The sequence below is a fragment of the Monopterus albus genome, unplaced genomic scaffold (assembly GCF_001952655.1).
Source record: "Monopterus albus unplaced genomic scaffold, M_albus_1.0 scaffold92.1, whole genome shotgun sequence".
Lineage (NCBI taxonomy): Eukaryota > Metazoa > Chordata > Actinopteri > Synbranchiformes > Synbranchidae > Monopterus > Monopterus albus.
In genome coordinates, this window is record NW_018127972.1 from 1,109,072 (window position 1) to 1,133,941 (window position 24,870).

At 41.3% G+C, this 24,870-nt stretch overlaps 1 protein-coding gene across 1 annotated transcript in view; it reads right to left on the reverse strand.

Annotated features, from left to right (window-relative positions):
* The window catches only part of abcc1 (ATP binding cassette subfamily C member 1 (ABCC1 blood group)), a 31,856-nt gene that overhangs the window by 3,320 nt on the left and 3,666 nt on the right, over positions 1-24,870 (reverse strand). Inside the window, exons 4-30 of the mRNA XM_020608253.1 lie at positions 24,272-24,409; positions 23,972-24,097; positions 22,280-22,341; positions 20,079-20,210; positions 18,946-19,173; positions 17,633-17,810; positions 17,244-17,405; positions 15,685-15,777; positions 15,307-15,510; positions 14,882-15,028; positions 13,830-13,917; positions 13,599-13,668; positions 13,008-13,134; positions 12,225-12,401; positions 11,485-11,652; positions 10,694-10,868; positions 10,430-10,490; positions 10,144-10,264; positions 9,831-10,038; positions 8,266-8,576; positions 7,842-8,041; positions 7,522-7,648; positions 6,477-6,578; positions 5,522-5,668; positions 3,701-3,859; positions 2,565-2,731; positions 762-956 (exon numbers count right to left, since the gene is read on the reverse strand). Of these exons, the coding sequence (XP_020463909.1) occupies positions 762-956; positions 2,565-2,731; positions 3,701-3,859; positions 5,522-5,668; positions 6,477-6,578; positions 7,522-7,648; positions 7,842-8,041; positions 8,266-8,576; positions 9,831-10,038; positions 10,144-10,264; positions 10,430-10,490; positions 10,694-10,868; positions 11,485-11,652; positions 12,225-12,401; positions 13,008-13,134; positions 13,599-13,668; positions 13,830-13,917; positions 14,882-15,028; positions 15,307-15,510; positions 15,685-15,777; positions 17,244-17,405; positions 17,633-17,810; positions 18,946-19,173; positions 20,079-20,210; positions 22,280-22,341; positions 23,972-24,097; positions 24,272-24,409 (4,073 nt within the window). The remainder of the gene's footprint in view (positions 1-761; positions 957-2,564; positions 2,732-3,700; positions 3,860-5,521; positions 5,669-6,476; positions 6,579-7,521; positions 7,649-7,841; positions 8,042-8,265; positions 8,577-9,830; positions 10,039-10,143; positions 10,265-10,429; positions 10,491-10,693; positions 10,869-11,484; positions 11,653-12,224; positions 12,402-13,007; positions 13,135-13,598; positions 13,669-13,829; positions 13,918-14,881; positions 15,029-15,306; positions 15,511-15,684; positions 15,778-17,243; positions 17,406-17,632; positions 17,811-18,945; positions 19,174-20,078; positions 20,211-22,279; positions 22,342-23,971; positions 24,098-24,271; positions 24,410-24,870) is intronic.

A 24,870-nucleotide genomic window follows, 5' to 3' on the forward strand; every position in this document is an offset into this window, starting at 1 on the left:
GAAAGAGTGAGAGAATATTTAAATGAAAATAAGCTTATTTAAGATTACGTAGCACACTCTGAACAGTGAGGTTTATTCTCATCAGAAGAAGCTGCCTTAGATTTTTAATGAATTACACAAAAAAGCAACTATTTTTCCGATTTTCACTTGCTCTTGCAATTTCTTTGGGAAAAAAAAAACCCTAAAAATGTCACAGCATGCATCACAAATATTTTTAGTTTTAGAAAAGCTGCATTTTAGGCTGCAAAAATCCTGGAAAGACTGACTGGTCTAGTTTTGATCCCACATACAAACATTGTTCATTTCAGATATTAAAGAATAGACTGGGACCATTTTCTTCTTCCTCTTTGCTATCACTTGCTCTTATCACCTCTGTCGTTATAAACTGTATGCCAGGCCCTAGCATCTATATGTAAAATCCTGAATGATAAAAACCCATTGACTGAGAGGTGTAATCCCACTAATTACATCTATATTTTGTATACTCTATGGCCTTTGGTCCACTGTATAAAGGAGTTACTCTGACATTATTCTCAGTTGACTTTCTCAGACTCACTCTCTGGGTCTGTAAACTCACAATATGCTGGCATACCATTAAACACCCCAATACAGCAAACTTCTGAACAGGACCTGAGTATTTCTTCAACAATACTAAGATAACAGAACAATACGAACTGACTGACACACTCAAAAATATGTCAGTATTAAAATACAGTATCACAGCACTGTGTAATGAAACAGTGTGTACGTGTGTATGGGACCTGGTGTAGTCCATGATGGTGTTAAGGCGATGTGCTATTGTCAGGACGGTGCAGTCCTCAAACTGAGAGTGGATGGTGGACTGTATCAGGTTGTCTGTCTCCATGTCCACAGCTGCTGTGGCCTCGTCTAGAACCAGGACCTTGGTCTTCCTTAGCAGAGCTCTGGCCAGGCACACGAGCTGCCGCTGACCCACACTGGATGGAAAACAAACAGGCAAACACTTGTTCCTTAAGTCCATTTGGGCTCAGGTCCAGGTCAGTGCTGATCAAATAAACAAACAGCTTGTTTGTGGTCAATCAAGCACATTATGAGGATCTATCATGGGAATATTGCTTTTATGGCATTATGGGGAAACAGAGTTGCCCCTTTGTGGACATTTGCATTCTGAGTGCTGTCTAGTGGAGACAATTTTCACATTGTGTTGTCTACCAGTAAAGACGATTAAGTAATTTAAACTACAAAAAGGCTTTTACTATGAAATAACTGTGCAAGAAGTCGTGGCTGTAACTGAGCTTAATACGGATTGAAAAACCATCTAAGTAGAAGCAACTTAATTAGTGAGTAAGAACAGTGTTAGTGTGCTGCAGAGCAGAGTGGTGAGCATAAGGTGACCAGTGTTGGACAGATAGAATCAGTACTGTGGAAATAAGAGGTCAACAGAGAGGAAAGTTGAAGTTTTCATCAAAAGAAAATTTAAGCAGAAGCAGTATATACGGTATATTTACATACGTGTCTCATATAAGGCAAAGGCTTGGTTGTCTCTGCTCCTGAGGGGTAAATGTAATTTGCATGGCTGTGTATAAAGCAGTTATACCCGAGGTCAGTGTTGCTTTCGTCAACGAAAATTATGACTAAATATTGTCGTCAACGAACCTTTATCACGTGATGAAAACGAGACGAGGCAACGTAAATGCTGGTCATGTGACGATGACTATAATTAAATGTGTAATGCAATATTGTTGATGAAAAAATGAGACTAAATGTGGTTTACAAAATAAAAACTATGCTAAAATGTCTCTTCATTTTCGTTGACAAAAACGAGACGAAATGAAATGTTATGTTATTTCATCTCGTTCAGTCACGTTATTATTATTATTTTGCAGTATTTCTGTTTCCTGTGTTTCGCTTCAGGGGCTGCATCAGGTCACACTGTGCAGACGCAGGCGATGTCACTTCCTTAAGCCCCACTCGCGGGATTATTTAGAAGACGACAACAAACAAAGTTAAGTCTGACACAGAGAAAGGAACTGATGGCCGGCCAGACGGGGTTCGTCTTTGGGAGAAAAAATGGGAGAATAAATGACATTTGGAAAAACTTTCATTACATAGAAGTGGGAAAAAAAAAACAATGTGTTGTGGAAAAAGATGGGGAGAAATGTGGCCACAAAATCACACAAAATGTGTATTGGATGTATTCTTGAGTCTATAAGGTAACAATAATATAATAAGATAACCTTGTTTGAAATGGGTTTGACTAAAAGAAACGTTTGGTTTCCTCTATACTACTAGATACTTATACTATATTGACTGGGTTAAATAGAATTGCATTACTAAAATACAATTTTCATTGACTAAAACTAGACTAAATGTCATCAGTTTTCGTCGACTAAAACTAGATGAAAATAGCCATGGATAATTCTGATTAAAATAAGACTGAAATGCTCAGACTTTTAGTTGACTGAAACTTGACTAGGCTAAAAAGAGTATGAACGTGACTAAAACTAATAAAAACTAAAATGACAGCTTCACACAAAGACTAGACTAAAAATAAAATTAAAACAGGCCGCCAAAAACAACTATACCTGAGGTTCCCTCCACCTTCACTACACTCGTGGCTCAGTTTATTGGGCAGGCCAGACACAAAGCTCTTGAGATGGGAGAACTCCAGAGCCCTCCATATTTCCTCATCAGAGTAGCAGTCAAAAGGATCAAGGTTCATCCTCAAAGAGCCTGAAAACAGCACCGGGTCCTGAAGAGGAGAGAGTGAGCCATATATCAGTGCATCACATCATGGGACCAACTGTGTTGTCTGGATTTCTCAGTTAGCTGTGCCCTGTTCCTCTGTCTCTTCCTTAGAAGGGTGCTGCCCATGAAATATTCAGAAGGAGTGAGCCAACTGCCCACAAGAAAACTGTGTTGCTCACAACTGCCTTTCCTTTGTCTCCTGAGAAGTAAATCACATTCACAAGTCTGAACTTTCCGTCCTTGCTCCTTTTTCTCTCTTTGCTCTTTGTCCCTTTCGGAGAAACATGGAGCAACAGCTACAAATTACTGCTGTTAACTGATCAGTGTTGTGGTATGTGAAGTAATAAATATTTGAAAATATATGTAGAGATAAAAATATGAGAAAAATAAAAAACAAGGGCACGGGAATATATTTTCCAGTGGGGAGGTGCTGCCTGGGATACATGCATGGCCACGTGTGTGCACACAAATGTTTTGGATAAAATTTGGGTGGAAATAACGTATACTGTCTTGCCTAGAATTCTTTCTATATTTTCACATGCTACTATATACAGTATCTTTGGACGTTTTCTAAAATCATCGCTTAACTTTGTTAGATGTGTATTAATGTAATGTTCCCACATAAACATTATGGTTATGATCCACAATCTCATTCACAACATTTAGCTCATCAGAACCAAGCAAACTCTATTATTAGCATGTAAATAACTTACAGAGAGATGCCTTTTTGGTTTACATGTGAATGAAAGCCTCCTCATCCCCAGATTTTGCTACTGACTGAACATATTAGGGCCCAGACATTCCCTAGGTAAGTACACAGACGCTTCAAGCTACGCAGGATCGATTTTATGCGTTAGGTTCTTGAGTGTGTCTCCTGAAAAAATCTTAACGTGACGCAAGCATGAGTTGCAATTTCTAGCTTTGCTGCTAGAGGTGCTGTATCATGAAAGAACAAGAGAAAGAAATATTTCACCTGTGGGATAATGGTGATTCTGGAGCGGAGCTCATGGAGGCCCAGTTGAGCAATGTCCACCCCATCAATGAAGATGTGGCCCTCTGCTCTCTCAATGATCCGGAACAGCCCCAGTGTTAGGGACGACTTTCCTGCTCCAGTGCGCCCCACAATCCCCACCTTGGGATTGGGTAGAAATGTCAGTAGATGGTCATAGACATACTGTACACACACATACATCAACTATACAGTCAAACTCAGTACAGACAGTCCCTCATCAATTCAGCCACAATCAGAATGTAGAGCACTGGAAGTTCACTACTGCCTGCTGTGTGCTGTCAGTGTTGTAGTCGAGTCACTAAACCTTTGAGTCCAAGCCAAGCCTCGAGTCCCCAGTGTTCCAGTCCAAGCTGAGTCCCTATTACCCGAGTCTGATTCATCAAGGTCTACATTAAATTGATGCAGTTCTCAACATTTTGAAAGGAGTTTACTTACTGTGTGTTACACAATAGCCAAACAAATGCACTCGTAACTACACGCACACGCACACACACACACACACACACACACACACACACTATGAAACACTGGGTGTGTAAATGAGATGATCATCACTTGTCAGTTTGTGGGTACCAAACTTAACAGTTTATTGCATCACCATATTGCTCAGTGATTTGATAACATAAAAATTAGAGATGTCCCAATCCAGGCTTTGTTTTTTTTTTATATTGAGTGTCTGCCGATGCAGATTCTGATCTGATACTTATATTTACCTACAGTAAAAGTTCATTAAATATCTGACATACTATAATTCATGTTAATCTAGTGCAATATATATTGGACCTTTTTGGTCCAAATACCAGATCACATCCTGGCTCCAAATTATGTTTATCTTAAATTATTGATATGAATAAAAGAATAACTGGGAGCTGGATGACACACTCTAAGAACTACAGATTAAATTACAATTGACAAAATCTTTAGTCGGGTACAGCCCTAGTGTGCAGATTGTAACATCACAGGAGGCTTGTGCTCATGTTTATATCAGGCACATGTTCACTTGCATGTAAGAAGCACTTGGTGCACAGACAGAGGAGCCATAAAACAGATGATGAGGAATTACTGTATATATATATATATATATATATATATATATATATATGTGCATCTTTATTTACAGTATATCGAACCCATGATAAAACACATCAAATAAAAACTACACACACCAGAACTGCATGTTCAGGAGGACTGATGTAAGAGGTTGTGTGTTTTAACTGTTTATGCCTGATGTATTTCTGGTTAGAGCTATTGAGCTTTCATTGTTCTGGTGTATTCAGTGGAGCAGTTTACACATGTAGCTCCAAACACTGACTTCAAGCTAAAAAATAGCCTTCAGGTTCCCACCCACACGCAGGCAGTGTACACAGCTGGACTGATTAACATAGCAGCTTATCAGCTGTGTGACATGTGCCTCTCAAAAACGCGACCAAGTCCGCTCAAATACATGACTGTAGTTCTAAATAAGGATCGGAATTGGATCAGCTTTATTCTGGCTGATACTGAATATCTGCCAATATCAGCGCCAATACCGATGTTCATATTGGATTAGGACATCTCTAATAAAAATCATTCATAGACAGGTGGAGGGTACGCTTCGATGGTAGTGTGCCAGATACAGCATGGTGTGGGTGAACACATTTTATTATCAATATCTTGAGCCACTGTCTCCAACTTCCGAGTTCAATGCAGTCAGTCCGAGTCATTGGTGTTCAAGTCCAAGTCAAGTCACGAGTTTGAGCCCTGGACTCGGGTGCTACGACAATGGCTGATGTACAGGCTTACCTTCTCTCCTCCGTTAATTCTGATGGTGATGTTGTGAATGGCCAGGTCCAGATCTTGGCGGTAGCGTAGGCCAAAGCCTCTGATGTCTATGCAACCATCAGTGGGCCAGCCTGGGGGAAGACTGGAGGGCTCGTGTTTCCACTCTGCCTGGTGGTCAGAGGAGACACATTTAAATAAACAAAATAAACTTGAAGAGCAATGTGTAAGAAGCATTGGAATGTTTTACCTGATTAGAGCAATTTCAATAGCTTTTTATATAGTTGTTTAACAATAAATTGTGTTTTATTAATTTGATACTATACAAGTTAACTGTAAGTGTTTTGTCACCTGGAAAAAGGTCCACACAAAGAACACTGGACCTGAATTTCACCTTTTGTATGTGATTAACAGTTACTACAGCTGTTGCTCCTACTGCCACCGGTTTAACACCTCACCTGGATGTGGATGTAGGTGCATCAGCACACACTTCTAACTATGGCCACAAAAACACACTTGAAATTTCCACGCACTGCGTCACTGCTCTTAGCCTGACTGTTCTTGAAATTAACTCATACTTCTCTCTTTGCTTTAGAACTGCAGTCAGTGATACCGTGTGATACCATGTTGTGCCATTTATGGGGTCGCTGAGGGGAAATGGCTTCATTTCTGGAAAGGTTTCATGTTTATCAGCTTATTGCACCTTTAACTCGTCCCTCACACCCATACCATCCTGGACTTGACAGAGAAATCATGGCTGTTGTGTGTGGTTTTGATGTCACCATCACTGCATGTAATTAAAATGCCCTCCTGGTGCCTAGACTTCTCTTACAACAACAAAATAAATATAAAAAAACAAAAAGATTCTAAACTGTGTTTTCTAGCATTTTCAAGAAGGAAGAGGGATTCGAGGAAAACTTCTCTCCAAAAACACAGCTCTCCAAAGAGTCCAATCCCTATGATGGCTACTTTTGTGTACCTCTTTCTCTGTGTCACTGTACTCCTTCACTTTCTCCACAGCCACTATGTTGGTCTCCACATCTGAGGACATCCTCACCAGCCAGGTCAGAGAAGCAGTCAACTGCACACGGAACAGAGGACAGCAGGAGGAGCATGAGAAGGAAACCTCTATATTATAAAGGGTCAGTTCATCAAAAAAAAAAAAAAAACATCTATTCATTTAGACAGTTTTGGTTTGAGATGTCCATTCAGATTATTGCCTCAACCTCAGTAAAGTGGCAGTGAATAAAATTTAGATGGTGGTATTAAGGAAACTTTAATTCAGCTCAAAAGCAGTGTGTCCTTCTAAAAATCCAACTTACTGTAGATAATCACCTGATCTCAGTGAATAGCTTGCCAGGGTGGTGGGATGCCATGTGCTTTCAGTTTCATGTGTGTTAACTGCTCCTGGCCAATACTCGCAATATAATTTTAAAAAAGAGATTTTAGTTAACTGAAATCATTTGTTAACCATTTAGCCTTTTCTGAATATCATATCACTTAAATAACAAAACAAAAGAGTGAACTCAGTTATTAATATGGCAGTTAGGTGAAACTCCTTGTAGTGAAGTGGCTGTTTGTCTCTGAGCTTCTTATTGGCAGCAACATTAGCTGTCAAACATTTTCAAGGTTCTCCTATCCTCCAAGCGCTCAGCCTCTCTCAGCGTGGGTATGAAGCCAACCAAGAGGGCGCTGACCTTGTAAAAGCTCACAAACGTTTATGACTCATACACTGAGTGATGTAATTAATTCAATATGGTGTTTTCTTATAAAACATGTGCAAAGCATCCTCTGTCCTCCAGGCGCTCAGCCTCTCTCAGCGTGGGTATGAAGCCAACCAAGAGGGCGCTGACCTTGTAAAAGCTCACAAACGTTTATGACTCATACACTGAGTGATGTAATTAATTCAATATGGTGTTTTCTTATAAAACATGTGCAAAGCATCCTGTAGGATAAAGAGGTGGTGACTTCTCGCTGCCCCTGAACAAGTTGTGAACTAGAACAGGTAGCACAATTGTGTTTACCTGGAGAGCATAGGAGATGGACAGGCCCATTATGCCTGGGCTGAGGCTCTCTCTGGCTATGACAGCAAAGAAAGCAGCAAATGACACGATGCAGTTTCCAACAAACTCTAGGCGAACTGCCAGCCACCTACACAAACACAGATTCATTGACATAATCAGTGAAGAAGACTAATGTTACATATTCAGTGCAACTAAAAACAAAACATTTCTTGAATTCTTAAAAATCCATTCAACCTTTGTGTTTCATTCCCATAAGACAGTGCATACTGTTGCAGCAAGTACTAAGTGTAGGAAGAGTGAATCAAAACAGTTCGTCTAACCTGTTAGCTACTATACTGGGGTAGTAAGCCTTCTGGCTATGGTCTACCCGCTGGTCGCTCTCATGGATGAAACGCTCCTGTTCACCAAAGGCTCGAATGACGGAGGTGCCCAGCAGTGTTTCATTGAAGTGGGTATAAATGGGTGAACGGCTAACTGACTCCAGACGCTTCAGCTGGCGAGAGGACGCCACATAAAACCTCTGGGCACAGGAACAACAGGCACATCAGACAAATGAAAATATATCATGACAATAAAATATAGTGCAGCTACAAATTGTATGAAGGAAACAGATTGCATTTGCAAGATATGAGTAGTATGGAAAGTATAAACCTTTTTTCCACATAGTACTCAATGTTTATAAAACCAAAATGTTTATTTATAAAAACACTTTGCTGCCTTGCCTTCAGAAAATCTCCCACTAACCTGCACAAAAAAGTAGAGCAAACCGAGAAAAGGAATGACGATAGCAACCAAGGGTGTGGCGATCAGGATGATAACACAAGCCCCCAATACACTGAACAAAGAGCCCAGGAACATCTTAAAAATGCTGGGGATGAGTGAGTCAATGGTGTCCATTTCCTTGGAAAAGCGGTTGACCAAGTTACCGCTGGGGGTTCGCTCAAAGAAGGACATAGGTGAACGCAGGACATCATACAACATGGACTGATGGAGGTAGCGGGATGCCAGGATGCCCCCAATGGACATGGAGAGGGAGAAACCAAAGACTGCCACACCTGCAAGAGCAGTGGAGTTCGTAGGGTAAGACAACTGTTGGCATATGGGTGCATTTTAGTTTATTTAACCTTTATTTTACCAGGAAAATGCAAGAGTGTACTGGCCAAGACAGGCATCAAGCTATAGCTGTACAGGCAGAGAAACACCAGCAAGATTCAAGATGTAACACTATTTTTGAGATTTAGTATCTGCTTTAAATGAGAGGGTGTGTCTTCAGCATAAGCATAGGCATGGGAATGTTTTTTTCTGTTGCCTGGGATACTGTATGTGCACACATGCACATGTTTATAATATAATTTGCTTGTAAATAATGTATATTGTCATACAGAAGATGAAAGTACAGTCAAAACTGTCTAGTTTTTTTGGTATGCTACATGTGGAATGTTTCAGATTTGGCCTTTTTTTTCCCCGTTTTTTTTTTTTGTGTTCTTCCAATGCAAGTAAAATAAATAAACATGAGAATATCAAAGACTTTGTGATGACAATAATTTTCTGGAAGAAGTGGTGCATTATCTGACAGAAATGCAGGGGTGCCAATATTTTTTGGCCATGACAGTAACTAACTTGCAGCCTGATGAGATGCCTTTGTCATTTACATCCTCATCCCCAGCTCCCCACACAGCTGACAGACAGAGGCAGCAGCCTGTTGATCCCCAGAGACTCCGCTGTTGCTCTCTTTTGCAGTGGCTGGCTCTGTTGTGGTGCCGTTGCTAACGTTTGCTGTTGTAACCATTTCTGCTTCAGCATGAGCAATGATGTTTTCATCTATGTTCTCACTATTGTTAGTAGTGGTAGCATGTTGGTCTTCTTTGAAATAACGTTACTTAAGGTAAAAAAAAAAATCGGATCCTCATTGCTGTTGTTTCCCACTGTTACTGTGGAAAGCTCAGTTGAGGGGTTTTCTCAACAAATCATTTTCACACAACCATTGTCCTCTGTTTTGAACTTCTATGTCTACAATTTAAACAAAATTTGTTATTATTGGATTTTATTTATTTATTTTAATCTTTTACTGCTGAGTATAAGATGCTACCACCTTTAGCCACCACTGGGGGTGCTGCAGCACCCTCAGCCCCCCTCTTCTCATGCCTCTGAGTGCAAGTGTGAATGACCCAAAAAAAAAAAAAAAAAAAAAAAAAAAAAACCGGTCATGTTATTCTGGCATTTATGTCTCTCATTCTCAAAAGTTTCTTGGCTCAGTGTTTTCTTTCTGCATATTGTAACTGCTTCTCACCCCCTTCACCCCTCCTCACCCTGGGTCAGGCCGAGAGCACCATACACCCCTAGCCTCCTCATTCTGTCAGGCTGAGTGCCATTAACCACAGGGTCGTCGGTCCACAGGCTCAACCAGTAGTTGGAGAACAGGGAGAGCAGGTGATGGGCAAGGAACAGCAGCAAACTGATGCAGGATAGAAGCACTCCAATGGCTTTAAAATAGGCCCAGAACACAGAGAGCTTAACCTGGGGAGGGAGAGGAGACCAGTTAGGATCAGGCTGTGACTAGGACCATCACATAGTGCATATTGATGTACAATGATGAATTGTGGTTGAGCAACGTCTACCTACCTGTCCCGTGCTGGCCTTGTCGGCCTCTGTTAGCTTGCCCAGCTCGGGGTTCTTAGCATCCTTGCTGATTTCCTTGTCCTCCTTGCCCAGTTTCAGATCACTGCTGACATCTGGACTGTTGCTAACACATGGAAGAATGTACTGTTCATTTTGTTAACAAATCTCATGTGCAGGCCCAAATAAACAAGGAATTGCTCCTACTAACCTACTAAGATATTGTGTGTGCATCTACAGCCGGATATATTTAGTGTGCCACAGAGCATCACTGTTGTCTGTTTTCACTCACCCAGCGAGAGCAGTCACACTGCCATTTTCTGTTCCTTTGGTTTCAGTCTTTGGCACCGATTCTGGATGTAGGAAGCAACCAAAAACAAAGATTTATGACAAAAGGATTGATCTGCAAACACTGCAGCAAACAAACACAGTTAATATCCATTGAGCAGATGTCCTCATTCTCAGCACTGCAGTTAAAAACCTTTCCTTGGAAAATAAAATATCTCACAGCCAAGATACACAGTCACTCCTGTTGTGTACAGGGCATTGTGCTCACCATTATGGCCAGTGTGTTCGACAGCAGCGTACGTTCGCACGAACTCAGCAAAGGCTCCTTCTGTGGCCATGAGCTGCTGGTAGGAGCCCATCTCTGTGATTTCTCCCTCCACCATCACCAGGATCAGGTGGGTCTGGGGTAGGTAGCTCAGCCCATGGGTCACCAGCACACGAGTCTGCGAACACCCACACGCCTTTGATATGCTTGTGTGTAAATGGTGATTTATATACTATTATAATGTCAGTAAATTGTTCCACGTCAGCCCTACTGCAAAACTGTGGTGTTACAATATACACATATGAAAAGCCTAAATGCTCTCCACCAGAGAGTCTCATTCAGTCCCAGACACATTTTTTGTGTATGTGCATGCCGTTCATCATGCTCATTTTTCTGTCAACAGTAAAATTAATGGATCACTTTGCACTTAATGTGAATGTGAGCGTCTATATGGCAAAGGTCTCGTTCAATATGGAGAGCTACTTATTGAACCACAGAGTTGGGAGAGACCAGCAGGGAGATACCGAGTTCACTGGCCACGGGTTTTCGACTGGCAAAGAATGTCCAGGTATAGCCATAGTGATATTTAGTTTATATGTATATACAGTGCCTTACAAAAGTATTCATACCCCTTGATGATTTCAAGATTTTTTACAAACAAAAATCTGAAAAGTGTGGCACGCATATGTATTCAGCTCCCGAGTCAATACTTTGTCGAACCGCCTTTCGCTGAAATTACAGCTGCAAGTCTTTTGGAGTATGTCTCGGATGGTTACGTTTGAGATCAGACACACCTTGTCCTTCAGCAGTCCCTGTGGGCCGACGACTTGATCAAAGATGTGTTTTCCTACGTGAGCATCAACGGCAGACAATGGGTCATCCAGCAGGTAGACAGCTCGGTCACAGTAGACAGCCCTGGCCAGGCTCACCCTCTGCTTCTGACCTCCAGACAGATTCACTCCCTGTAAAGATGGAGAGGCACACAGAAATAGAGACGAAGCTAGAAACAAGGCAAGGCCACTTCATCCTTAAAAGACTTTTAGACCTTGTGTCACACCTGTATGTGTTTTTAAATTTATAAAACCCTCACTAACAGAGGTTAAGAGATCATAGGAAGTATAACTGATAAATTGATCAAAACTACGAGGCCTTCTTGTTGGGAAGTTGGAGACAGTAAAGTAGAAGCTCCCTTGTGTCAAGACTGAGCCGCTCCCCATAACCACACACCTCAGGGGCAAGGACGTCCTTCTACATGAAGTATGAACACACTGAGGAGGAACAAGGAACTACAATTTCTAATTTTAGACAACAATGTCTAGACTTGTTTGAAAAAGCCCCATGCCAAATTAAACTAGAATCAAAACTGAGTTACTTCATGCTATGCAGCAACATGTCAGCATGTTGAATAAAAGGAAAACTACTGTGGCTGTGGAGCTTTCTACATCTTATTCCATTACAGTGTTTTAAACACAGACAATTCAACCAGTAGTGTTCCACTGCGCAGACAAACGGACTCTGCGATCATAAACTGAACCTTTTCTCCGATCTCGGTCTTGTCTCCAGCAGGAAGGATCTCCAGGTCAGGCTGCAGGGCGCATGCCTCCACCACACTCTGATACCAGGCTTCTCTCCTCTCCTGACCAAATATTATGTTGTCTTTCAGAGTGGAATTCTGGATCCAGGCCTGCTGGGGGACATAGGCTACTGAACCCTGCAGGGTGACACACACCAGCGCACAGTCAGAGCATAGTCCTGATCCCCAGAGGATGAATGTCCACCCGCCCCCCAGCCCACGGGTGTGCAATATTGTTAGAGGTGATTAGACAGATATGATGCTAGCAACTCACATTCATTAAAAACAAAACAAAACAAAACAAACTGTGTTATTAAATTCTGTGTGTTTTCTCCACACCACCAGTTCTGACTTCTGCCATCGCTGGGAGGTGGTCATCTTTAATTCTGTGAGCTGGCCAGACTACACAGTGAACCTGCTGGCTGTTGTCTGGTTAGGGTCAGTGTTCTTCTACAAAAACAACACAAGGAATAACCCTTGAAAATGAAAAACTACACTATGATGATTTCACAATTTTATAATAGTGTGAAAAACCAGCTTCACCTTTTGGTCACCAGCCTTGAACTCAGGTGGTAAAAGAACAGCTGTCTCTGTGTGTAAACTCTGATTCTCTGTCCTTTTGAACAAAGACATGGCCTGTGCACTGCTGTGAAATCTGAAAATCATGACACTGCTGACTGCTGAAAAAAACAGCAGGTTGAGAGGGTTCTGTGTGCACTGTGGTGAGCGAGCAAGAGCAGCCACCTTGACAGCTACAGTTCCTTCTAGTCTTTCCATCTCTCCGAGCAGGGCGGACAAAAGCGAGGACTTTCCTGAGCCCACGTGTCCCACCACAGCTACCAGAGAGCCTTCTGGGATACACACATTCAGCCTGCACACAAACAGTGAGATTCAACTTGAGTCTCTTCAATTTAAGGAACAAACCCCTTCATTTCTAAATAATTCAAATTCTGTACATACTCATAAATCAATATATAGTTTATAAGTTGCAATTAAAATAGTTATATAACTGTAAAGAAAACAAATATTTGTTTTGCTGCATTGTGTCCTCCCCAGTTACATACATGGTAGGGTCAGAATATTAGGAACACCTCTGAATATAATGTAGTACAGTAAAACACCATCTTTAACTATGACCTCAATAATAATCATATAATTGATTTTATGCATTTATGACAATTCCACCAAAAACTGAAACATTTTGAGCTTCATAAACACAGATGTTATGTTGGAAGTGTTGCATTGAAGTGCACACAATTGTACAGGTGTTCCTAATAAAGTGGCCAGTGTGTATATGTTAATACAGTAAAAACCCCTGAGGAAGATGACACACACCTCTTGAGTGTCGGTGATTCAGTTTTAGACCAGCTGAAAACTCCATCCACTATGGAGATGCTGTGTGGGGCTGGGAGGAAAGAAGACTTAATATCATCTGTGAAACCGCCACATATACGTCAACACATAGACAACAGAGAAAGAAGCATCCGCACAGCATGTGGGAATGTACAGAAGGCAGAGGGCACAACAGACAAAGCAATAGAGGGAAGAGCAGGAGACAAAACTCACAGCCTACTGCTGCTTTGCGCTCCACACTGTCCTCCTGCAGCTCCTCATGTGATAGAAAAACTCTCAGCCGCTTCAAGGACACACTAGCCTGAAGAAGGGAGACATCAAATTACTGATATGCTATATGCGAATGTGAGCACATTGTTTTAAGCAGCACAAACTGAACTACATTCACTGCCTCTGTATTGAGGTGGAGGCAGAAATCTGAAAACTATTTCTCAAAACCTGGACAAGTAAAACACAATCTATCTGCATAGTGATATACCACTGGAGGGGAGTGAGTTGTTTTTTTATTTTGTAATTTATGTGAACCTCCCCTTTAAGGCAATCCGACTTCTGTGCTAGATCCAGGGGTCCTGTGTGTTATTGCACAAGTTATGGCTAACCACAAATTTTTTTTTATATTGCTTGTAATGTGACTTGTGGGTGATTGCCTGTATATCTCCTGTTGTTGGTGAGGTGAAGGTGTTTCATCTTGACAGCTGAGCTCTATGATGCAAGTCAAACCCTGGAATACATTCCCTAATATGCATAGTCACATTCCAGACAGTGTTTCAACAGCAATAACTTTTTATTATGTTTGTATTAAAAGCCAAAGTGTGAGCCAGTGTCAGCTCCATGAAACACCCATGAAATTTACAGCTCAACGGGGCTCAAAGATCAAAGCCTAAAATAAAGCAGACACTCGAAATGAGCTTCACATACCACGACCCTATTCTGAGAATGAAATCATAATAATTAACTGAATTCAACTCAAAACCTACACCAATGGAGAGTCCTCAAACTGTTATCAACAATACAGTCATCTAAGAACTTGCCAAAACTGAATGTGGGACGCACACCACTGCAGCCACTCAGACTTCCCTTTATAGTCAGTTCTTCCCAAAACTAAAACCTCTGGTTGAGAAACGTTTTGTACGGGCCACAAATAGGAATCCTGCATAAGCATTTTCACTTATTAAATTAGTTATGTGTAAGCATTCTGATTCATATTCCCCAAATTCATAATTGAGCTATTTTCACTATATATGTGAGAGTGAGTGCGCACCAACCTGCACGATACTACTAATGACCATTGGCAGCACGTTGAGTGGAAAACGCAGGATGTTGAAAAGTGCCAGTGACACAAAGGCCTTCTCTGCATCGAGCACATTATGTTCATTGATCAGCACGTACACACTGAAAGTGGACAGGGCGACCTGTGCAGTGACCCAGCAGGGGAGACAGAGAGAGAGAGAAATGTGATGGCAACCCTTTTCAATTTACACTTTTTCATTTGAGAAAAACAAGACAAGTAAGGTGAAGTGAAGTGCATCTTGATCTGTTGCCCTGTGTGATCTGGTCATTCCATCATTTTGTCCAGTCTGTAAAGATTCAGGTGCTGGCTTGAGTTTCTGTGCCAGCTGAACAACCTGATGCCATGTGTGGATGATGACACCCAGTGTGATTTTGAAAGAAACTATGGTATTGGACTCACCAAGAAGGGTGCGCAGACCCAGGTGAAGGTGGACACTGCACCCAGGTAGGCAGCCTTCTTCAGGACCTGCAGCTCACTCTCACGTATTTCAGACACCTTGTCTTTGAAGGCCAGTTCCCAGGCGTAAAGCTTCAGCACTTTGATGCCATTCAGCATCTCATTCATCAGCTTAATGCGATTGTCCTTGCTCTTCATCTGAGCCACCTGCTCAACACATAAATGCACACCATATCTAAGGGAACAAATAACAGTCTCACTATGCTACAAACTGAAGCAACAATAACTGTGAACCCTCAGCGCTAGCAGCTTGACTGAGTCAGCTTTAAGAGGTGGAAGTAACGATCTGTGTGACAATGTGTGCCGGTGCAGAAGGCCGACCTGGTAGGTTTTGGTTTTCATGGCAATGACAGCATTAACAGGGACCAGCAGAATCATCACAGCCACTCCAGCCAGCACAGATGGACCCAGGTTCTAAACAGCAACAAATGAAGTCATAATAAAACCGTATCAATGAAGCAATTCCATCAACTTCTCCGCACTATTGAGTTACATTAGAACAGCCCCTCACGTGCACTGGAAGTATTTCAGCATTACAGGAGTATCTGTTCTTCAAAACCGATGTGGCATCACATTAAATAATGTGCTGCTGTGTTGTTTCCAATGTAATACAGGACACAGATGATTTACACATCAGTATTTTCAGTTTTGATTTTACACTGTCCCAGCTTTTTCTGATTTGAGGTTATAGATTGTGACAGATTCTTTACTTATGTAAAACAACAAAGTATTTCTTCCACCACCGTTCAGCAATGATGATAAAATGTCAATTTCTTATTTTCTACTTAAAATTATTTAGCCGCAAATCAAAAGGAAGATAACTGCTAGGACAAAATGACTTTGCATTTCTGGATTCCCATGATTTGTGAGGGTGTAGTTTAGATTTAGTTTCTTATTCTACTGGCATTTTTATTGTTAGGCAATACAAAATGATAAAGTGAAATTAAAAGCTCATACACCATTTGAAAATGCACCGAGGAGATCACAGCTGCTCTGAGGATAGCTGAGTGCTGCCGCTGCATATCTAAGCCCCACCCTCAGTCAAACTGACAGACACAGACCTAAAGCTGGATGCACCATCAGCACTTAATTAAACCACAGACATGTTTTAAAAAAAGAAAAAAGGAACAGAGCCACAAGATTTGGCTCTGTTCAAGGAGTTGCCTCTCCCAACAGTATGAGAGAGTGTTCATCTCCATTATTCATGTGTAGTTACGTTACCATAACAGTAGCATGTGGTGCTGTGCTCCGCTAACTCAACTAACCTTCCTGTGTTTGGTAGGTGTACATCGTCTATTCTTAAAAAAGTACCATGCGATTAGTTATAATCACCTCCTTTCCTGTGGCGTGATAGGCTGATGTGCACTATCAAATAATGTCCCTTATTGACACTTCATCGACGTTTGTCATTTTCTTATTGCTTAAATTTTATATCATGATGAGTGTATATATTGTTTACCGTCTTTTGAACAGATCTTTCCAAATGGTCTTTTGGATTATATTACTTTTACTTGTTCAATGAACAAAAAGGAGCTAAAGAAACCAGATAAAAGTGTGAACAAAAAGATGGTTTGGTAACTATCAGTATCTCACTGTTCTACTACTGAACGACTTTGTCTTTCAGTACTGAGCTGTACAAACCAGTTCTTTTTCCTGGTAGCTGTTTTAGAACCAACTCCTACATAACTTCAGACCAAAGCAACAGTTTGTTGCCAGTCAACAACTGTAGGCCTGCGGTTGACTTGTCACCTTTACAAGTATTTAGCTTAAAAGTGAAACATTTCCTTATGTGAGACTTCCGCAGCACAGCTCCTGTTGGTTAGGATGGTGCCCTTGGAAGTGTATGTCTGTATGAATCTATAGGTGCTCTGTGATCCTACCTGCCAGAGAAAGTAGAGCGCCAGTGCCACCTGCAAAGGAGCAGACCATATCATGTTGATGTAAGTGATTAGGTCCATAAAGCGCTGAGCGTCTACCGACATCAGGTTGACAATCTCTCCCACTGTAGAGGTTCGCCGCGCTGCACTGGTTATAACCAAGGCCTGCAAAGTGCATAAGCAAGGAGGGAGAAGTCCATAAAAAGTCAGTCCAACTGCAGATTCATAGCCCAAGCATGCACTCAACTGACCAGTACAATAGTAAAAACATGAATTAAAATCAGGGTAATACAAAATCTGTGATTTGTTTCTAAACAGGGCAGAAAGCGTGGCTCGATAACTTTTGTACTATTTCTCTTATTCTTTACATATTTCCATAAATGTGCCTGTACCTTCCTGTAGACAGCTCCAATGATGGCGGTGCGCAAACGCATGCCTGAGACGAAGCAAATGTGAAAGTACTTCTGGAGGATTAATGACTGCACACAGGTACATGTGAAGAGCAGAGCTGTGTAGAAAAAGCCCCGCCAGGAGGGGGCGGTGGAGTCGTTGACATAGTGGATCAGCAGCCTGGATGGAATCAAGTGTAGGAAGTCACTACACTACACCATAATTAACAAACTATGTTGAAAATACCTGTGGCAAGGTCTTTGAAAGAAGTGTTCAGAGTATAGCACAGTAACCCTTGCCTGCAGATCATGATGATCAATGGACATAGAAGACTTCTCAGCCAATTTATTGAAGCCTTAATAAGAACTATTTTAAAATCACATTTATTAAGTTGAGCCACTATTTCCTACTGGTGTCTGTTGGTTTGTTCACACATACAGTAACTTAAAAAATAATGAATGGATTTGGATACAATTTTTTTTTGGAGATATAGGGTGTGGACCACAGAACAATCCATTAGGTTTTTATGATCCGGATCATCACCAGGATCCAGGATTTTTTTAAAGGATTCTTCACCACTGTGAGATAGGGCCAACTTAAATATTTTTGCTTACAACTCCAGACACAAGGCCTAGAATGCTTGGACAAAGACTGCATGATAACATCCCTATAAGATCTATCACACACCAAAGTCTGATCTGGATCCAAGTAATATTGCTGTTGTGGTTTAAAAAAAACAAACAACTTACTTCTGTGAGACAACAAATAATACTATAGACTTGCAACTAAGATCAAATTCTAACTGAAACTGCTGATTCAGTAGAGGGTCAACTATTTCTGCACTAGATCCTGAGGAAAACCAGCACTACTGAAATATCGGGGGGACTGCAAACAAGAAGAAACATTGAAGATTATGCCTGGATTCCATCACTGAAATCCTGCAGTGGTTCCTTCTTTGGTCTAGTCTGTGTCATGTGTTTACCAATGTCTGATGAAGGCTTGACTACAAAGTCCTGGTAAATAAAACATGGTCACATGACATGACCCAACATCACAGGTTAATGAAGAGCACCAGAACACATCTTTAAACAGTCGGGACACTGAGCTGCAAACAAGGCAGCTGCTGTGTCCTTTGAATGTTGCCATTTGCCTTCCACATTGGGTGAAATGTGACAGTCATCTTGAAAGATGGAAAGGTGGCCCCTTGACTGGGGTCCAACATACATTTTCATTCCATACAAATGGAATTTATGCTACAAAGCAGTTTGATCCTATCAAAGGTTCTATATGTTTGAAAAAAATTCAGCTTTCTCACCTGAGGATCTCAGGCCCAACAAACATGAGGATGTCCTGGATGATCTTATAAAGGCAAGAGATGAGGAAGTAGGGCCCGAAGGCCAGGCACAGTGCCCAGAACAACGAGGGCTCTTTTGTTTTCTTCTGGGTTTTTACAAGCAAGATTTCAGACTCTTCCACACCCGGGGCCTCTTTGCCATCTCTGTGAGGGACCGGTCTGGGGGAGTACAACGTTTTCTGCTCTGTGCTGGAATAAAGGGGAGAGGTAGACTGCTTCACTTACATATTCTAAATAAAAGAATTATTTGAAAGAAGGGTCAGAAATGTGTTATTGCGCTGTTATCGTCTCAGTCTTGTGCTCCAAGATGATATTTTCACACACTGTGTAGTTGTGAAAATGAACAAGAAGTGAAAATGAGTTGTAGGTGTAGTCAGTGCAAGTTGGTTGAAACTTCAAGTAGAAGCGGCTTCTCAAAACATCTAATCCACACCTGCAACCAATATTGACCCAAAGAAAACAAAACATTCCTGTTCAAGCAGTACACAACAAAACTGAGTATACCCCTGGCAGCATCACTAAAATGTTAATTGACTTAAAAATATATGATGCTGCAATACTTGTATTATTTTTAAGTTAAAGGGTGGTGTCTTATTAACTCTGCCAAGTCAGGCGTGATGTTTTTACTGGCATTTGTTGGTTTGATCACAGCATAACTCAACTAGTAATGAATAGACTTGGGTGAATTTTTTTATTATTAACTTTTTATCTTTATTTTATGTTAGTTTAATTTTTTGGATTGGTAGTATATGGTCCATAGATCAATAAATTAGACTTTAGTGCTGACTCAGTTCACCATCTAGATGCAGGAAGTTTTTTTAAAGAATTCTTTACCATTGTGAGTGTTGGAAAGACTGTATGTCAAAGTCCCCTTGTGGTGAAAGTGGGCAGCTGTGATCACTGCAACTAAAGTCAGTTTATATACTGTGTGTGTATATATATATATATATATACACACACACACACACACACACACACACACACGTATAATGTACATCAAAAATGCTGCACATCTAGCAGGTGCACCTTTACCTGGGTAACAACATAAAATATTTCTGTATAACAGGCATTCCCTGCTGTACTGAGCTCCAGACCTTTTGACCTTCTGGCACTGTAACTTCCAGCGTTGCACCAGCTGTGGTACCACTTTCTGGGAGCAGTCTTCAGGGTTCAGAGACCACAAGTCCTTCTCCTCCAGGGGACGCTTGTAGCCTGTTATCACCATCCTGTAGACAGGAGGACAAAAGTAGGGGTGTGCGATACTGAAAAATTTGGTATTAATCCGATACCAAGTAAATACGGGGCCAATATTGAAGATACTTTTTATTTATAAAAGCAGCTTAAGTACTTTCATGTAGGGGAGAGCAGTGCTATGTCGTGATGTATGAGATGAATACATCATCAATATGCTAAATCGGAATACATTTTCATGGCAGCATATTGCTGCCACCATTAAAAAGATGCCTTGCCCTGTATCTCCCTATAATGATAAAGCATTCTTGTTTGCAATAGAAAATGTGAAGTTGTCATGCCAAGTTGAATTTTGGTTTAAAAAAAAAAAAATAGTATCCCATACAGCTACATACAGTAGCAAATGCTTCGACTACATCCAATCATCTGCTGACAGCTGCTACCTAGCGTTAGTTCCAGAATTGAGAGCTGAGATCAGGGTGCAGAGTCGTTTTTCAGTCTGTCGCTCTCGTAGACAGGATCTCTAGGTCCACTATGAGCTACAGTCAGCTAAGGTTATCCATTCTGAATTACCACAGTCAGTAAAGTGAGATCTAAATGATTTGAGCAATTTTTTTAGGCCAAACAAAGCAAGGACATTAGCAGGTAAATACAGTGCAAATCTCCCAAAATAGCGCCCCATCCCAACATTCAACATGGCATGACATACATTCACATTCTCTATACGCTGCTGTAGAAGATCCGATATGACTAAAGTATTATTTACACCACTATATATAAGATACCTGGAAATTCCTTGCCTCTCTGAGAGCATAGTGCCAGTGTCCCCTGTGGCTGGGGTCTGGGTCTATCTGTGTCTGAGGGATTTCCCTCTCTTTTGCAGCTTGGAGTTCTCTTTTTTGTGGTTTTTCATATGTTTACAGATATTGGTGGTGTTGCTACAGTAGTGAGCACCCCCTCGGTACACACAGAGCAGTTCACACTGTTTTCATTTACTGCCATGAAATAATACCATACAACACTCCTCTTTCTCTCTGCCATCATGACGCTATGAGGCTTTCATGTTGGTATTGATAGTTCATTCATAGATTGATCATTATTTGGATCAATCTGCCCACCCCTAAAAGTGAATCGCTGAAGATCAGTGATATAGCACAAAGGACTCATATGATTGAAGTGTTCCAATACACATCTCCATCATCAGTATACTCCTCTCTACTCTGTTTAGTCAACTTTAAAACTATAAAAAATACAGTCCATTTACCAACTTTAAACACCTGATAAATTGAAATGCTACAACTATTTACACAGAAGTCAGCCCTCACTTCCACCCACACTGCCTGGAACATGGGTGCACAACAAGACTGGTCACATGACCTTACTGTTTTTATTTGGATTTTCCCACATTTGAGGGCTATTTCACAAAAGCAGAATTAAGAAATCATAGATAACAAGACAAAGCGAGGCTTAACCTAGTCTACTAAGTGCATCCTGGCTTAACACATTTCCCGAAGGCTAAGCCAAGTTGAGGAGGGCCGGCTAGGTGAAGCCAGGTGTATGCAACTCAGATGAATGCACATTCACTGTGTTCTTCAACAGATCGATCCCAATCCCACGTTCACTGATGCTCATATAGAAGCTGCATTCCATTCGTTATGGTGCATTAACTGTGGCCCAAATTCGACAGTGAATTGCAGTGAATGCACATGCTAACAAGATAAACAAAAGAGTCCTCCTCCCGTGGGCATACATGTGCCCTCAGATCGTCCCCCATACATGACAAGTCAACACAGCACCTTTGCTGGATGTCATGGACCAGTGTGGTGAAAGCTGAACCAGAACTAACTTTATCACCACGCGGGTTCCAGCAATATAGCGTCACAAAACAGGAATATTATACTAAAAGGAAACTTTTTTCCCTTTAAATTTCCTTAAATAACATCTAAAATGGCACATAGGTATTGCACATGTATACTGCATTTTGAGCATTTTTTAACCTTCCCAAAATCTTCTAAAAGACAGAGACAACTGGAAACAACAAGTAAAGAGTCTAAACCTTCTCATTAGACTGCACTGTCAACACACCACTGAGGTATCGGCTCACCTGGAGATCCACCAGAAGGTTATTCTGGAGAGGAAAGAAGCTCCATACTCGGGACAGGGGTTCTAAAGACAAAAACCATACAGTTACACCCAAAAGATGTTACTGCTGCTGAGATTCTGATCAAAGAATATTTAGAGATTATATATTTAAATTGCAAGTCAATTTATGATGGGGCTGATTAGTGACTGGAACAGGGGTCAGCAACCCTCGGCTCATGAGCCACGTGCGGCTCTTTAGCCCCTCTCTAATGGCTCCCTGGCTACAACTATGCTTGCAAAGTAGATCTGGCTGGCTGGTTAACCGGTCATCACATCTCCAAAACCTCTGAGCAGATTTCTAAATTAGCATTTCCTGGATTGACTGATCACATTTTTAAAAACTAGATGGTTATTTTCTCGACTGAAAAAATATCAAAATTTAATAAAGTGGCATACTGATACCCCTAGGATGAAAATTATAACAGATTTGAGTCTGCCCTGTCACCACCGTGGGATAATGGAACAGTGTAGTGTCCATCGCCTCCATTTACTCTGTTGGTCATCCGCATACTACTCGCGTACATATTTTGTTTTTTCAGGGCATTTTGGTGATTTAGTCCATTTGCACAAACACAGGTAGGACAGGTCTGCATTGCTATTTATAGATACTCCCAGTTTGTAAGCCTACACATGGCAGACGATTTTTTTTCCCCCACTACACAATCAGTTTTGTTAAAATAAAACAATAAAAATAACAAAAGAGTCAACTACTGTCCTTCTTGTAGTATCTATGATTTTATAAATGCACCAAACATGGTGTTACTGCAATGGGGATGGAAAGTTAAAGTGCCAAATAGTCTAATCATAAATAGCCTCCAGTCACCTTCTGGTAAAACATGCATGCATGCTCATTTAGACCTGTTTGTCCTGTTGATTGGCTATTTGGCCAGTAGGTAGTGGTACCTGCATGTAAAGGGCTCAAATTACTTTTGCAGCTCCATGTAGTTATTTTTTTTTTTTCTTGTTTCTGGCCAAAAATGGCTCTTCAGATAGTAAAGGCTGGCGACCCCTTGAAATATTACAGGGGGAATGATGAACACTGTGGTCCTCTGTAACTGAAGTCGTTCTGCTTATTCTAGACGGTACTTGAACCGTACTGAAATTACAGGATGTGGTCTGTGATAGACATGGACGTTCCCTGGGACAAGTCAAAAGAGAATACCAGTACTTCCCTCCAACAGACTATTTATTGAGCTCTTACTCTGCTGCTGGATTATTTACAGTCTGTCCTTCTTACATGTTTTTGTCCATCAAAATCTTTTTTACTTCCTCTGTTTTCAAACAAAAGCCAATTTTCTTTTTGAGCCAATAAAAAAGCAGAGGAACAAGCAGTTCTTCCCACAGAATGAACTCCACTTTAAAATCTCAGAAGGTGTCAAACTTTGAAAACCTGTGCTATAAAATGAGAGGTTAAACCCACAGATCCCCATTTGAATACTCCATCTGTGTTTGGTAAAACATGAATAATAAGGCATAATCATAAGGCATGACTTAATACAACATCCAAATAGGAATTCAGTTTGAGGAATGTTACAGTATTCTATGGCTGTGTTGTTCAGCTTAACTACTATGGTAAACAACTATCCATAAGTAACCAAATTTGTTTTCCGGCTCTTGATATAAGCGTGAGTGACAGCGGGTGTGGCAGTCTCACCGAGTCTTTAACATTCTGGGCAAAGAGGGGCAGCTGGTCCGTCAGGCAAGACAGGAACAGAGCGACTAGCAGCAGAGCATAGTAGATATAGAAGGTGGTGTACCTCCACACACTTACTGTCACCAGCTAAAAAAAAACAAACAAACAAACAAACAAAAAACAGACAAAGTCTTTAATCCTGATCTGCCGTATGAGATGCTGCTTTATTTGCAATACATCTATTATACTATTGTCTCTTGTTTAAGGTCTTGAGAAATACTAGTCCCATCAAATTTCTTGCACTGCTCAGTGAAGACTGACCTGGTTGAGGGCTTGGAGGATCTTGGACCTGAAGGTGACAGTGGCACACAGCAGTGCCAGCAGCCAGTAGATTAGCATTACACCAGACGACTGAACCCCTTTCATCCGTTCATACTGGATTATCATGGTGGCCAGCAACTGGAGCACACACACATTTATACATCATGCTTGAGTTCATACTGCTGAGCAGGGCTGACATACTGTAGTCTCAGTTATAGTCTGCCAGCTACAGTGCTTCTACCCAGCATCCCTGTGCTGTTCCAGTTTTGGCTCCAGCTCTACCACATTCTTCACAAGCTCAAACTTTTGTAATGTTCTGCTTAGTGTTGCACGATATACCGGTACTAGTATGGTACCGCGGTACTGAGGCATTTAAAATGGTACTATACTGCATTTGGATGGGACCGGTACTTGCAGCGCCCCCGGCAGCGCCCGCCCGCAACAGAGGAAAACAGAGCAGGAAACAGCTTCCTCGTCCTCTGCTCACTGAGCAGCGTGGACTGGAGCAACAAACGGAGCAGGAGGAAAGCTTGGAGAGAGCAGAGACGTTGGAGAGGGAGAGGGAGAGAGCGAGAGAGGAGCACGGAGAGGAGAATGGC